At 54.2% G+C, this 16,272-nt stretch overlaps 1 protein-coding gene across 2 annotated transcripts in view; it reads right to left on the reverse strand.

Moving 5' to 3' along the window:
* TAFA5 (TAFA chemokine like family member 5) overlaps nt 1-16,272 on the reverse strand; it is a 271,776-nt gene that overhangs the window by 76,972 nt on the left and 178,532 nt on the right. The window contains exons 3-4 of one of the 2 annotated variants that reach the window (XM_017854099.1): nt 5,655-5,724; nt 4,653-5,308 (exon numbers count right to left, since the gene is read on the reverse strand). The exons of the other annotated variant lie outside the window; for it this stretch is intronic. Coding sequence (XP_017709588.1) covers nt 4,653-5,308; nt 5,655-5,724 — 726 coding nt within the window. The remainder of the gene's footprint in view (nt 1-4,652; nt 5,309-5,654; nt 5,725-16,272) is intronic. 2 annotated transcript variants of the gene reach the window in all.

Here is a 16,272-nt window from a genome sequence, read left to right on the forward strand (position 1 = left end):
GGAGAGGGATGGACGGGGAGCCGGGAGAGGGATGGACGGGGAGCTGGGATGGATGGGGAGCTGGGAGAGGGATGGACGGGGAGACGGCAGAGGGATGGACGGGGAGCCGGGAGAGGGATGGACGGGGAGCCGGGAGAGGGATGGACGGGGAGCTGGGATGGATGGGGAGCTGGGAGAGGGATGGACGGGGAGACGGCAGAGGGATGGACGGGGAGCCGGGACAGTCCCCTGGTGCCAGAACTCAGAGACAGGCTTCCAACATGTGAGAAGTTTCTTCTGTCATTCTGGGATTATGCTCTGAGGTCTTTGAAATACACAAATGTACACACCAGCTTTTCTTTTTCTTTTTTAACCTTGTTTTCCTGTTTTCTTTTTAGAACAGTTTCCATCATGTGTTTTCTCATGACGTCTATCTCCAGCATCCTTCCCTGAGCACAGGGCTTTCGTCCTGTGGGTGGACTGGGGACACTTTTCCACGTGTGGGACAGAGGCTGCACCACCCGCAGCCCCGGCCCCGCCTGCCACAGCCCCGCTTAGGCCACACACGTGGCTCCCCCACCTCTTCCTGCTCCAGCTCTCCAGGCTCATCAAGAGCCCATGTCCCTCCAGGGACCGGTTTGAAGCCCTTCCCTGGACCACAGGCCTCAGCGTTCTCGCCTGGTGCCCGACCTCGTCCTGGTTCCTCTGCACAGGGCCCCGAGACACACGGATGGATTTGAGGCCTGTGTCTCTGCCCTGTGTAGGGTCAGTTCCCCGAGGGTGGCTCGGCTGGCTCCCTGCATCACTGTCCAGGTGTGCAGCCCGGGCACAGCAGGATCCCCAGAACATCAGCTGCAGGGAGCCGGGGAGGGGTGGGGACCGGGATGAAGGAGGGTGGGAGACAGCCCCTCCCTGGGGGCCCTTGCAGCCCAGCTTAAGGGAACAGGAAAGAGAAGCCTCCGAAGCCCTGAGCAGAGGGAACATGGGGCCCAGAGCAGTCGCCCCAGAAAAGAGAATTCAGGAAAGAGGTTTGAGGGAGGCGGATCAGGAGAACCAGGAAACTCAAACGGCAAGGGTCAGAGTCAGGGAGCACCTGACATCAGACAGAACAACCAGGGTGGGCACAGGGAGCCCCAGGGGCCTGGGAGACTGGAAGGTTTGGGGATGAGGATGCCAGGTCAGGCAGGGCTGCCTCCAGTTTGAGCCTCCAGAGTGGTGGAGCAACATGGCAGGGCCACTGCAGGACACCTTTGTCCTTCCCCAGGGCCGGGACAGCTGCCTGTAGCTGGGCTTGCGTGGCCTGTCATCTAGGAGGGGGACGTCATGCGCACCTGACCTGACCCTTCTTATGAGGGAGACTCACTTTTTCTTCAGTTTCTCCCTCAAGTTCCTCCTGCAAACTTCCAACCAGGAGCTGCGTCCTCTGGGCCTTGGCGTTCAGGGGTGTGAGGCCTCGGGGAGGAGAAGACCCAGCCTGGACTGTACACCCAGGCAGGTGGGCCCAGGAGGGAGGGCGCAGGCAGAAAGCCAGGTCTGGGCTGTCCCACGTGACTCCTGGGTCTCTGCCTGGCCAGTTGCTTGTGCCTAGAGAAGGCCTGGCCCCCTGGTCAGTCTTGCTGGAGATGAAGACTTGGCAGGGAGCAGTCCCTCAAGAACACGGGAAGGTCACTACAGCCTGGATACATGTCCCTTCTGCAATCACGTGGCCCGGCCACCCTGAGCTGCCTCCACGCACCCCGGCGTCCCCATCCCCAGAACCGCACATCTGAAGCCAACGTCCGAGCCAAGGCATGATGACCGCAGGCGTCGGGAGCACAGCAGGCGGGCGGGGTCCTGCTCCCCAGGCCTATGGGGGAGCCACGAGCAGATCCTGCCCCAACAGCAGGAAAATAAAATTGTTTCAGCCCATCAGCATCCTGACAGGCACTTGGAAGGCAGCTGTATTCACAGCAGCTGGCCTGTGCCGGAAACAGCTTTCTGTCCAGTGTGCAGGAGAGAATGTCCAAGACAAATCTGTCTTAATACAGATTTATTGCCACTGATGTGGGTGGCTCTGAGGTGGTCAGAAGTGACTTCCAGCCAAAGTGACTTCCAGTCAGGCAGGGGCATTCCCCACGAGAGAGCAGAGTCTTCTGTAGGGCAGAGCCCTACCCAGGGCTGCCCCTGGGAGCCCGGTGGTAATGACAGCTCAAGAAGGTGACCCTCACCTAACCAGGCCCTCCTGGGAACCCTCTAATCACTTCATACTTGCAATGAATGTCCAGGGAGGTTAGTCCAAGGGGCATCCCACTTCTAGATGAAGAAACTGACCTTAGAGAAATCAGTTGACCTCCTCAAGGTCAACGGCGTGGGAGTAGAGAAACCAGGACTTGAGCAGGGCTTGCTGTATCAGAGTCCAAGCCATGAGCAGCGCATACCTGCTCCCCGGCCACAGAGCCCACACTGGCTAGTAAAGGCTGGGCAGAGGGTGGCTCCAGCTACCTCGGCCTGCAGACCTGGGTCGCAGTCCTGTGTCCTTCCTCGTGGGGGCCATTTGCACACATGGCCGGACAGAAGAAATGGACATCACACAGGCTTGGAGAGCGGGAGCCGTGTAGACTCCTGAACGACCACCTGGGAGAATCACCCACAGCGGTGACAGCTGTTCCCCCTGCACCTCTGAGCGAGAGCCACAGGAAAGCCAAAGCAAGGATGAAGCCTCCCTCCAATTCCTCCTTCACTTCACTCCCCCACCCCCAGAGGCACGTCTGCTGGCCCCTTTCTCCCAGGACAATGTCCACCTTCCCTCAAAGGCCCACCTGGCCCAGACACAGAAGGCATCCTCCCACCTGTGGCCACTCCCAAATCCGGGATGGAACCTGGAGCCCAGGTGGGAGGGACAGGCCAAAGCCATGAGGTGGATGCTGTCCAGGCGCTCTGCTCTCCCCAGAACACTCCAGTTCCTTTCACTGGGCAGGCCGGGGACATGGCTGGACCACTGAGGCTGGCTGCTGTGGCCCAGGGAGGCAGCCTGTGAGCCCTCTGGGGGCTGAGATCAGCCTGTGCTCTGTGTCTTATTCCAAGCCTCAAACGATCCAGCCAAGGCCACCTGCCTGCCCCACCGCCAGCTACCTCAGCAGCCTTCTGGAGGCAGAACTCGCTTGCCAGTGGTGGGCGCAACTTCCCTGCTCCTGGCTGAGGGCAAAGTGGACCTGTGGCCCAGGGTGTCAGGGTGCACTGTTGATGCGCAGGGCAGTGGTTTCGGGGAGGAGCCCGCCATCCAGGGCCTTCAGGCTTTAGGGCTGCACTCCTGGGTGCAGTGGTACAATGCTGACCTGGAGACTGGGGAAGACAGGGCGGGTCTTGGAGAGCAAGAGAGCAGGAGGCCTCAGGCCTGTCGGCAGGCAGGGCTGCCCGGCAGCTGTGAAGGAAGGGCCAGAACAGATGCTTGGAGACTGCAGAGGGAAGCCAGGCTTATGCACCCAGTGGTGTCAAAGCAACCTTGGCACATGCCTCCTGGGTCTCCCCCAAGCTTGGTGTTGAAAACGGCCGCCACCAGGACTGTCCTGATAAGATGCCCAGCTAGGGGGTATCCACTTGTCTGGGCAAAGCTTCTCCAGCCTATTGCCCCTTTTGCTGCCCTGATAACAGGAATATGCCTCCCAGGATCCCATAAGTCAGTGGATGGGCCGAGCCACTTTGTCAAGAGCAGCAGAGATGCCCTTTCCAGGCTGGTCCCTAAAGGCTGCTCTGCGTCCCCTGCTCTGTCTCCCGCTGCAACCTCTGAGGCCCAGAGTTTCCAACGGGAGCCCTGCCACAGGAAAGCCTCCTGAGTACTGCATCTCTGCCACTTGGGAATACCCCCATTGATCTTTATGTGAACAAAATGAACTCTGATTGCAGGTCACTGGCAAACTTTTTCTTAAAAGGCCACAGAGCTTGGGAGGCCGAGATGGTGGCGGGCGGGGGGTACCACCTGAAGTCAGGAGTTCGAGACCAGCCTGGCCAACAAGGTGAAATCCCATCTCTACTAAAAATACAAAAATTAATCGGGCATGGTGATGGGCACCTGTAATCCCAGCTACTTGGGAGGCTAAGGCAGGAGAATCTCTTGAACCCGGGAGGTGGAGGGTGCAGTGAGCTGAGATCGCGCCACTGCACTCCAGCCTGGGTGACAGAGCGAGACTCCGTCTCAAAAAAAAAGAAAAAAAAGTTGGCCAGAAAGTAAATCGTTTGGCCTCTGTGGCTATGCAGTCCCTATCTCAGCCTCTTGTCTCTGTCACTGTAACACAAAACAGCCACAGAAACGCCAAAAGAATGGTCTGACAGCGTCCCAATAAAACTCTGTGCATAGGGCCAGGCTTGTTCTTATAGGTACTGCTAATGCTGCAAATCTCCTATCACACTGCAGACCCAACAGGGAAGGTAAGGAGGCCCCTCTCCCCACAGCATCTCCCTGAACAAGGGCTCTTTCTGCGAGGGGTGTGGACCTCCCACTGCCCCGCCTTTGTGATGTGCCGTTCCGGGGCAGGCAGTCATTAGGGCCCAGATGGCTGCACCTGGTTGCACTAACATGGATCAGCCCCAATGTCAACACCCAAACAAAAGCACGGTTTGCAAATGATGCGATTCAATCAATAACACTGAGATCATCATTGTGTGAACTGTAACTCGAAGGCTGAGGAGGGACATACCTGAAAGGTCACTCAGATAAAGCTCGTTCCAAAGGCAGGAAGAGCAGATCCTGGGATGTGTGAACACAACAGTCCACACAGTCAAACCACGGACACGTGTGGATGGGTACGAGAAAGGAACCGCCAGCAGAACAAAAGCCCCGCCTTGGGGAGCCCCGAGTTCTGGCTGGGGCAGGTGGGGACAGGCAATGCCGGAGGCACCAATGTGACATACAGTCTCGTTGTAACTAACTGCTAGAAGGGCACCTGCAGCCGGGAGCAAAGTCCCAAGAAATGAGAGAAGATGAAACCGGGACCTGCACCTGCACCGTGCGGCCCACGCAGGAGGAAGGGCCAAGGACAATTCCTGCAACACCCCACGGAGTCCAGATGTGAGGAGTGTGAAGAGGAGTCCAGATGTGAGGCAGGCGAAGAGGAGTCCAGATGTGAGGAGTGTGAAGAGGAGTCCAGATGTGAGGCGTGTGAAGGAGTCCAGATGTGAGGCGTGTGAAGGAGTCCAGATGTGAGGCGTGTGAAGGAGTCCAGATGTGAGGCGGGCGAAGAGCTGGGGCAGAAACCAGATGTGAGGCGGGTGAAGAGGAGTCCAGATGTGAGGAGTGTGAAGGAGTCCAGATGTGAGGCGTGTGAAGGAGTCCAGATGTGAGGCGGGCGAAGAGCTGGGGCAGAAACCAGATGTGGGGCAGAAACCAGATGTGAGGCGGGTGAAGAGGAATCCAGATGTGAGGTGGACGAAGAGCTGGGGCAGAACAGGCCCTCACTAGATGCCCGGCTCCAGGGCTGGGGCCAGCCCTCCCACCCCCAGTACCTACAGAGCTATACCCAGCTATGATGCATTTCCCAGACAGAGTGAGGGCAAGGGCCTGTAAAGAACCTGTGGGTTGGCAGGCCAGGCCAGCCGGCAGTGTCTCTGTGTGGACCACAGCTCCACAAAGTGGCCATCAGAGCCCAAAATAACCTGGCCCCAGCACCTTCACCTTCTGCCCTCCCTCACCTCCTACATACCTGGGGCTGAGGTCAGCCTGTGCTCTCCGTTTTATTCCAAGCCTCAAATGATCCACTCGACATCCAAGCCCTGCACACAGAACACAGCCAGGCAGTCCACCTTGGAGCACCCGAAGCCTCTCCGTCCAGCAGCAACAGAGCACCAGCCATCCCACCCTCAGAAGAAAGCCGGCCTCTTCCTGCCCAGCAGAGCCTAACAGCCATTCCTTCAACTTAGGCGAGAAGCCTGCTGCAGAGGCAGAGGGTCCCAATCACCCTCCCAGGCTTACAGGCCTAATCCTCTGTTGTCCAGAAAGAGGCAGAGACAGGCAGGACTGCCTGGAAGGGAAAAGGACAGCAGGAAGCAGAGGCACAGAGAGGAGCAAGCTGAAAACTGACCCCAGGGGAAGCAGAGACACACAGGGCAGAAACTCTGTTTAATCTTTTTCAAAAAACATCTGCAGAGATCCACAAGGATGGTGCCACATCAAACCAGAGCAGACTGCTTCGAAAAGCAAGAGTTCCCCAAAGTTCAAAGTGGGGTTGCTGGAGGGGAAGACACCGGCGACGGAGGGGACCTTCCTAAGAACTTGAGCAATGAGACCGATATCTTCTAGAGAGAGCGCAGTGCCCCAGATAAAAAGGAGGTGAGCGATGTAAAAGAAGCAGCCGGAGACTTGGAGTCACTGGTGCGGCGTTCTTCAGTGGGGTGCCATCAGCCTTGGGGTCAGGGTTTTTGTCTGTTCCGCACTGTCCTGGACATACCCAGGACTCCACGTCCAGGGCTCTGAGCACCAACTGCCGTTAGGACCCTGGTCTTTAGAGTGATGAAAACCACCAGCACGTGCCTGGGTGTTGAGGTTCTATTCCCAACGGAGAATAATTGCTCTGACCAGAGTCCCAAGGGAAATAAAGACAATGGAGGAAAAGAAATAATCACAGATAGGTCAAATTCTCTGAGTTAAACCTGAACTTCCCATGCACAGCGCCCAGAGGTGTCAACATACCTAGATGTCATCCAATGATGCATCTGAATGAAAAGGTCAAAAGGATGGTGCATGGGTTCCCGAGGGGTGATCAGCAAAGGAGTGAGATATCACACAGCCATCCCGAGGGGTGATCAGCAAAGGAGTGAGATATCACACAGCCATCATGTAGGCTGGGAGAAGGCAAGGAAGTGATGTCTTCAAAGCTCCAAAAGAAAATCTGTTTGTGTGAACTCCATACCCAGCCACGGTATCACACACAACAAATCATGCCTTGAGGAAATGCTTATCTGCATGCAGAAACTTCTTCAATCTCACCCATTTCTTTTTTTCCCCTGATAAATGTAAGGAAAATTGATACATTCAAAAAAGCTAATAGAAGTTTCCTTAGGGCAATAAAAGAATTATTTCCCTTTTCTTCTTTAGGCTACATTTTTTTTCTACTGTCCAAATTCTCTACCATAAACATTAAATTTTGGATGCTAGTTGTGAAGATAATTGAAGTGGACGCAGATGCAGGCAGCAGAAGTATGATGATTTCCCACAAACCAACTTCCTCCGAGTCCATCAGCTAAGACTTAATAATCGGGAGTCCAAAAACCAAGCCAAGAACAAGGGCTGTTCACACTCAGCATCCAGAGAAGGAAACTTAGAGATGAAAAGCTCTCAATATCAGCTGAGCTTGGTAAATATAATGAAATAATCTCAATCGCTTAAGGAAATCATCTCTGATCCCTGAGGCAGGTGTTACTAATACCCTTTACAAACCACAACACTGAGACTTAGAGAGGTTCAGGGGTTGCTTCAGACACACAGCTACTATGTGCAAGACTCAAGATCTGGACCCCAAGTAAGTAGTTTCACATCCCGGGCTTACTCCCTGCTCATCAGATATTGTTTGGGTCTTGGAAGGAGGTACCTTCTCTCTTTGCCTGCAATCCTGGGCCTGGTCACACATCAGGGAGCTGATTTCTGAGTCACAGTTGAGGCACTCTCCAGGGACATGCACCAGGGACAGCAACAGAAGGGAGCTGTTTTCAGAGAGGGGCCACTGTTTGCGTGTGTGTCCGGGACTGGAGGTGCCCTGAAGGTCTCATTAGGCTTTGGGAGGCCAGGGGATTCTCTGACAAATTGGTCTGTTCATGTTTGGTTTAAACTCAGGTTCGTTGACCGGGATGGCAGGTTCCTCTCCAGACACTGTTCCATCCCAACAGTCATGCTCCCAGAACACAAGCCTTTGAAGGAATCACCACTCTGGATGGCTTGGTTGGGATGAGCACCAATGAGGAAAGCAGGGAGCACTGTGACTTTTCCAAAGAGAGTGGAATGCGCCCCAGGCTGGATGCCTCAGCAAGCCAGCACCACTTTCGGCTGAGAATTTCTGTGATTCTCAACAGAGCCCCCCAGGTGTCAGAAATGCCCTGAGTCGAGAGATAGGTGAAAGGGCCGGTGGGGCTTATAGGCCAGGGGCTAGGTGGCTCCATTCAGTGCTCCCTGGACACCGAGAAGGACTCACGCCTCAGGACCCGCTTATCCCGGTCCTCCAGGCTGTTTCTGCAAATGGCTCGAGCTCCTGGGGAAGCTTAGCAGGGTGAGAACTCAGCCGGAAGCTAAGGACACAGAGGGCACAGGTTTCCTGCATGTCTGTGCAACCTGAACGTACAAGGCATGATTTAAGAGCATGAGCATACGGCACAGTCTATTCCTCCCAGCTTGGTGTGTCCCTGGGACATGAAAGATCCTCTAGCTACATTTTTCTAATCAATTCCTGTGGGTGATGCTTCCCTCTGGCCTCCTAATTTATGGGTAATGAGCAATGGCAGTTTGACTTAACAAGGTTTAAGATTTTCATTCAACAGATAAGTTAGCACCAACTGTCCCAGGCTTTGGGAACGGCATTTCCCTGCCTTATTTATCGTACAGAGAGTCACCAGAGGCCCATAAAGCTGCCGCGAAGGAGCCGCGGCTCCTGACGGTCTCCATCATGTAAAATCGCCCTCACACAACTTAGGTGCTTTCTTGCCTTCAGGCGGTGACAAACGCCTCAACCCAGCATTTTCCTACATCCTGATGAGATGGCAAAACTGCCGGGTCATTAACCAGCCGCTCCTAAATCCTGTCTCTGTTGCAAGGAGCTTCGACCTTGGGTTCGACTCTGCCCAGGCCACGCGGCTACTGCACCTGCTTCCCTCACCTCCGCCGACCGATTCCCCCCATTTTCACTCTCCAGAGCCTCAATGCGGGGCCGGGAGGGGGCTGAGCCCAAACGGCAGCTCTCCTGAGTCTGAGCTGACAGCCTGCCACAGGCTTAGCCACTAAAAGGCTGGTGTGGGTGTGTTTACCCAGTGCCCACCAGGCCTGGCCTTCCAGCGCCTGCTTACGCATTCTGTCCTCTGAGCCTTGGTCCAGCAAGAGCCTTCATTAAAAAGAACATTCCAAACCCTGTAAGCCAATTCATAATGACTTCTTCGGAGGAAATGTGCCCTAGATAAAGGAATGGTAACCAACACTGCAATTATTTACCATAAAAGCCACCATTAAGGAGGGCCAACCCCCAAGGCGCACAGGGCCATCAGCAGCCGATTACAGGACGAGGGGCAGGGTGGGTCAGCCCCGAGCACACACACAGCCCGGAAAGCCGCCCTCTGAGAGGGTCTAGGCACCTAACACGAGGCCAGGGCTGAACATCTGGCTCTGGGACATCATCCTTCATCTCTCCGCAGGAGGGATTTGCAGGCTTGGATGGCTGAGACAAGCTGCTTGGGAGTTGAGAGGCAGTAACAGCCGGGACTGGGGACCCGGAGAGGTCCGAGTTTGTTTGTTTTTCAGTTTCCAGCTAACTGAATGGAGAAGCCAGCTCAGGCGGGAGGCAGCGCTGCCTGGGGGCTCGAGAGACGTGGAATCACAATCTTGGCTTTGCAATAGCCCTACTTATGCCAGGACCATGAAGCACTTATGGTCTCTGAGCTATGGTTCGTTCCTGCAGGCGAGTGGGCAACATGGGGCTGGGAAGCAGGTGGGCCTGGTGACAAACGTCTTACCTGACACAGGGGCTCCTCCCACGGCATCTCTGCCCCCAGGAGCCTGACTCCGTCACTGAAGACCCCCTGGCTCAGGGAGGAAAGGCTATGCCACTAACTCACACCTGGGACAGATGAAGAAGGCATCCTCTCGTCATTATTCCAAGGACCCTGCTGCATCTAACTTTGGAAACACTCAAAGGCAGGGTGCTCCCTGGTCACGTGGGGCACTTCATGGTCAGTCACTCACCATGGTGAGGCCAGTGAATCTGCCTGGGATGCAGCCCTACTGAGGGGGAGACATGGGCACCTGCCCTTCTAGAAGTGGGTCCTCATGGACTGCATGGACGCAGCGGGCTGGGCTTGAAAGGGGCTACCCTGGGGCCAGGGGCTCCTTTTGACTGATAGGGGCCAGGGGCTCCTTTTGACTGATAGGTTTCTGGGTTTCACTGCAGGGAAGCTCACAGGCTGGGGCCTGCAGCCACCTTCTCCTTTTTCAGAGTTTGGCAATGAAGCAATGCCTGCCTTAGTCTACGCGGACTACGAGCTCATCTCTCCCATTTCCAGAGACTGGAAAGTCTGAGATCGAGGCATCAGCAGATTCAGTGTCTGGCGCGGGCTTCCTGGTTCACAGACGGTGCCTCCCGGTTGTGTCCTCACATGGGGGAAGTGGGGAGGGTCTCTCTTCTAAGGACACTAATCCCATTCCTGAGGGCCCCCCTCTCACCAGCTACTCACCTCCCAAATACCATCACCTTGAAGGTGAGGATTTCAACACACGAGTCTGGGGAGGTCGTCAGCGCTGGGACCATGGCGATGCCCATTCGGACAGCTTGGTCCTGCCCTTTCATCTCCATTAATCCACCAGTGCTGACGCTGAGCGCCCCCCTGCCCTGCAACCACCCCCCCACGCCGGCTCCCTGCAGCCTCCATGACCACCAGGAGGAAAGTTAATCCCGGTGCCAGGAAGGCGGTGTCCTCGCAAGATCACAGCTCTGAGTGCTGGGGGATTACAGCTCCCAGTAAAGACACAGCCCTGAGTGCTGGGGGATTAGTTCCCAGTAAAGACACGGCCCTGAGTGCTGGGGGATTACCGCTCCCAGTGAAGACCTGTGCTCATGACAGAAACTCTGCGGCCCTCGTGGTCAGAAGCCGATTGCTTTTGTCGGGGGAGTCAGAATATAAGAGAAACTGAATTAACCAGGCAGGAGTTATAACGCAGCGCGGAGTCTCAAGGAGCCTCAAGATACCAGCGAAGCCTGCGAGATAAATAAATATCAACAGGGGAGTGCAGCACGGAAGGCGGGAGGGGCATTCACGTGGAAGATGTTCACTAACATGCAATACCCATGTCAGAACCAATAAGACTGCAAATATATCAGGATCACAGTTATGGCTATTTCAGGAAATGGAATTTTATTAGAAGTTTTCCAATCTTTCCTCCCTTCCTCTTGGTCTGCCTCCTGACTCCTGCTCTGAAATATGCTCTGTTCTCCTGGGTGAAAGGGATCAGACAGGTAAATCATCACACCATTAGGTGGTACCCAAACCAGGAGCGTGCGGCTCTCAGACGCAGTGCGGGGCTGGCTGGGGAGGGTGGGAAGGCTCCAGGCTTCTCCTGCAGGCCGCTCGGATGGACAGACCTCGTCCCTGCTGCCCTGTGCTGCCCCTGGAAAAGCTCCAGGCAGAAACAGGCCTGCTGCATGCTGGGAGGGGTGAGGGCCAGGGATGCTACCTCTCCAAGTAGGGATCTCACCTGACTTGCCCTCCTCCCCCTCAGTCCCAGGCTGTCCTTATTTGGGCTTCCCCAGACAGGACCGAGTGACATTTCTCTGGAAATCACCTATGCAGCTATGGTGCCTGGGTGACTCTCTGGACGCCTACTCCCTGGGTCCCTCCCCATCCCTCCAACCACTCAGCACTATCGGGGTGAGGGAGGTTGAGACAGTCAGCCAGCCTCCACCTCCTGGGCTCCGAATGGAATGCTCCCCACAGCCCCCGCAGCAGATGTGCAGTGCTTGTGTCTCCCAGCAGGCAGGAGGGAGGCCTGCTAACGTCACCGTCCCCGTGATCTGGGGCACGTGAAACTCAATCCAACAAGGGGTTTCAGGGCAGTGGAACTAGCCAGTGTGACGCTGTCATGGGGATTCCTGGCACTGCATATTTGCCAAAGCCCGTGACGTGTGCCACACCAAGAGGAAAAGGCAGTGTACACTGTGGATGTTGGTTGGTCATGGGCAGTCAGTATCGCCTGGTCACGGGTCTCAGTATTGCCTGGTCATGGGCCTCAGTATTGCCTGGTCACGGGCCTCAGTATTGCCTGGTCACTGGTCTCAATATTGCCTGGTCACAGGCCTCAGTATTGCCTGGTCATTGGCTTCAGTATTGCCTGGTCATTGGCTTCAGTATTGCCTGGTCACGGGCCGCAGTATTGCCTGGTCACTGGCCTCAGTATTACCTGGTCATGGGCCTCAGTATTGGCTGGTCACGGGCCTCAGCATTGCCTGGTCATTGGCTTCAGTATTGCCTGGTCACGGGTCTCAGTATTGCCTGGTCACGGGCCTCAGTATTGCCTGGTCACGGGCCTCAGTACTGCCTGGTCACGGGCCTCAGTATTGCCTGGTCACGGGCCTCAGTATTGCCTGGTCACGGGCCTCAGTATTGCCTGGTCACGGGCCTCAGTATTGCCTGGTCACGGGCCTCAGTATTGCCTGGTCACGGGCCTCAATATTGCCTGGTCACAGGCCTCAGTATTGCCTGGTCATTGGCTTCAGTATTGCCTGGTCATTGGCTTCAGTATTGCCTGGTCACGGGCCGCAGTATTGCCTGGTCACTGGCCTCAGTATTACCTGGTCATGGGCCTCAGTATTGGCTGGTCACGGGCCTCAGCATTGCCTGGTCATTGGCTTCAGTATTGCCTGGTCACGGGTCTCAGTATTGCCTGGTCACGGGCCTCAGTATTGCCTGGTCACGGGCCTCAGTACTGCCTGGTCACGGGCCTCAGTATTGCCTGGTCACGGGCCTCAGTATTGCCTGGTCACGGGCCTCAGTATTGCCTGGTCACGGGCCTCAGTATTGTCTGGTCATGGGCCTCAGTATTGCCTGGTCACGGGCCTCAGTACTGCCTGGTCACGGGCCTCAGTATTGCCTGGTCACGGGCCTCAATATTGGCTGGTTATGGGTCTCAGTACTGGCTGGTCACAGGCCTCAGTATTGCCTGGTTACGGGCCTCAGTACTGGCTGGTCACGGGCTTCAGTATTGCCTGGTCATTGGTCTCAGTATTGCCTGGTCAGGCCTCAGTGTTGCCTGGTCACGGGCCTCAGCATTGGCTGGTCACAGGTCTCAGTACTGCCTGGTCATGGGCCTCAGCATTGGCTGGTCACAGGCCTCAGTACTGGCTGGTCACGGGCCTCAGAATTACCTGGTCACGGGCCTCAGTATTGGCTCATCAATTGTAACCAGTGGACCTCACCAATGAGAGAGTCCAGTAATGGTGCCCCGTGGTGGGAGGGAGCTGTGGACACCCTCTCCTTCCTGCTCTTTCTGTAAACCTAAACCTTCTCTAAGAAACAACAAAGTGTATGAAGAAGTAACAGACAAAACACACCCATGGCCATCAGACACTGTAGAAAAAGCCCCATGGCCCATTCCTCGGCGGGGATAATAGCTGGCATTTCCCCTCTGAGTGCAGAGAGAAGACGTGGCCCCAGAACTCTTCCCGGCTGTGGTCATATTTGAACATCCCCAAACATCTGTAGGGTCAGCTCAGCAGCAGTCACAGCTCAGCTCCCCTCTGGGGACCCAGAGCACACAGTGGCCTCTGCAATGCTGAGCACCACACCAGGCCCCTCTTCTGCCAGTCAGGCCATTAGAAAGACCACCAAGCCAGGGACCTCTGCAAGTCCCCACCCTCCCGGAGCCAGGCCAGGCCCCTTGTTCCCGTGGGAGGGGTAGGAGGCCAGGGCTAGGCTGGATGCAGAGTGGGGGTGATGGGGGCAGGTGGGGAGCAGCTATCACATCCCCACTGCAGATCCCACCCTGAGATGTTCACGCAAGCGGCCCAGGGAAAAGGAAAACAGAGAGGGCCCTGGTTCGTTAGCGTTCTCGGGAGGGCGCCTGCCGCCAGATAGGAATCTGTGTGTGATCTCAGCTCTGGCTTTCAGCTGATGAGACATAAAAGATGATTAGCTAATTACATATAATAAAATCAGGGATGAGACCCAGTCTTCCATTCTATCTCTAAAGTGTTTCAGAACTTTACATAAAACCATTATGAGTGAAAGGCTAGAACTTTTCAATAAATGATGTTGGATCTGTCGGGTATCCATGTGCAGAGAAAAAAAATGAGCCTTGTGATCCATCTGATACCACATGGAACATTAATCAGAAATGGCTGGTAGACCTAACTGTGTGATGTAAGGCCGGAAAGCTAGCACAAGAACGCAAGTGAACGTCTCACGGCTTTGGGGTAAGATCATGTTTCCCACACAGAACACAAAACACACGCCCTGTAAGGGAAAAGATGAATCAATTCGACTTACCTAAAATTAAGAATTTCTGCTCATCAAGATGTACCATTAAGCAAATGAAAAACCAGCCACAGAATAAACACAGGCTTGAATGGAGCACATAGGAAGGGCTCCTGCGAATTATTTAACAAAAGCACCAGCAACTCAATAAACATGGGTGGAAGACGCAAATGAACACTTCACAAAAAGCAGCTACTGGGCCACTCCAGACGGCTGTAGAGTCACACCCAGGATCTTGACGCAGCATTAAAAAGCAAGTCCACAAAACACCAGAGGCTCAGCAGAATGGCTGAAATTAAACACACTGACCGTCACCGGCGCTGGCAGGACCACGGCGCACACAGAACATGCACGGACTGCTGATGGCACGTGACATGGTGCAATCGCTTTGCGAAATGCTCTGCAACACCTACCGTGGCTAGGTCACAGCCCTGCCGCTCCAAAGCAAATGCTGGAGATAAGTCAGTGGACACAGCCACCCGGAGATGTGCACCAAGTCTGTTCACAGCAGCGTCACGCAGAATGACTCAAAATTCAAAAGAGCCTGCGTGTCTACTGTCCTTGGCACAAACAGATAGATGGCGGTACAGGGACATTTTACACGGCAATGAGAATATCCGATTGTCACCACACATGACAGCCTGGGCGGCTCTCACAGACATAATGAGGGAAAGGATTCAAGTCCAAAAATGATGCCTACTCCCTGCTTCCGTTGATGGGAGGTTCTGAAACAGGCAAACCTGGAGTGACAGAAGTTATAGGGCTCTGGTGAGCCAATGATGGGGGTGAGATTGGGCCAGGCCAGAGGCCTCAAGGTTTTGCACTTACAATTTCCAATTTGTCTGTATAGATGTGTCAATGAAATATTTTTTTTTAAAGTTACATTTTAAAAAAGAATAGTCACCTATTTTGGACTTCTAAGTCCAATGTAAGATCAAACAATCTCTTCAGAATATGTCTACAGGCATATTTTGTAAACCAATAGAATTGTATAGATGTAGTTTCATAAGGATCATCAAAGATGGCCTGATGATGAGGGAAGATCATTTCACGAGACATGACTGCATTTACCGAGTCAAGGTCTGGGGGACTCTCCTCACATCATTCAGGCATCAGAGGCAACATTCAAAGGAGATGCAGCAGCCCCCCATTATTCACAAGTGACACGCCCCCAGACCCCCAGTGGCTGACTGGAATGGCAGAGAGTACCAAACCCAGCCGCCATCAATCAAAACCCATTTCTGTTCGTGTATTCCATCCACAAACTGAATGACTTTTCCATCATAACTAAGCACTTTTTATGCACCATGGCCATAACTTTTGCAGTCTGAGGTGCAACAGCAAAGCCAGCATGAGTGTCTTTTTCCTTCATGGATAGAAGATTTGTTTTTACTGTAGATCTTAGCAACCTCAGCATATGATTTTTTTTTCTTTCCTTATGAAGTTGAGGATTCTCATCTCACTTAAAGGAAGCACTTCACCACTTCTTTCTGGCATATCTGAATTGCCAGCATCACCACTGCTCTTGCACTTTAGGGTCATTATGAAGTAAAATAAGGGTGCCTTGAACACAAGTATTATGATGCCACAACAGTTAGTCTGATAACCAAGACGGCTACTTAGTAACTAACAGGCAGGTGACTTGGACAGCGTGGATATGCTGGGAAAAGGGAGGGTTCTCAGACCGGATGGGATAAAGTGGAATGCTGCAAAATTTTTGTCACGCTACTCAGAATGACGTGCAATTTAAAACTTACAAATTACCTATTTCTGTAAATTTATATTTAATATTTTTGGACTACCTTTGATCATGGGTAACTGAAACCACAGAAAGTAATGCTGTGTGTTTACCTCCGAACAAGTCTGCCTGCAATTTTGGTTTGCTGCCACCAGGTGGTGATAGAGATCGAGTTGGCTGGGTAAAATCAAGCTTGCAAAGGCCCTAAATTACTGTGTGCTGGCTGCTGCACTTTGCCCTTTGTCTACAGTTGCATCTCCCCTCATCACCAACGGGAAGGTGACCGGTCCAAGGTAATGGGCAGAGAGGCACAGGACCTACAAAGATGCAGGCCACTTAACCCCAATGTGGCCCCTCAGCCCACT

The sequence above is a fragment of the Rhinopithecus bieti genome, unplaced genomic scaffold (genome assembly GCF_001698545.2).
Source record: "Rhinopithecus bieti isolate Rb0 unplaced genomic scaffold, ASM169854v2 scaffold_38181, whole genome shotgun sequence".
Classification (NCBI taxonomy): domain Eukaryota; kingdom Metazoa; phylum Chordata; class Mammalia; order Primates; family Cercopithecidae; genus Rhinopithecus; species Rhinopithecus bieti.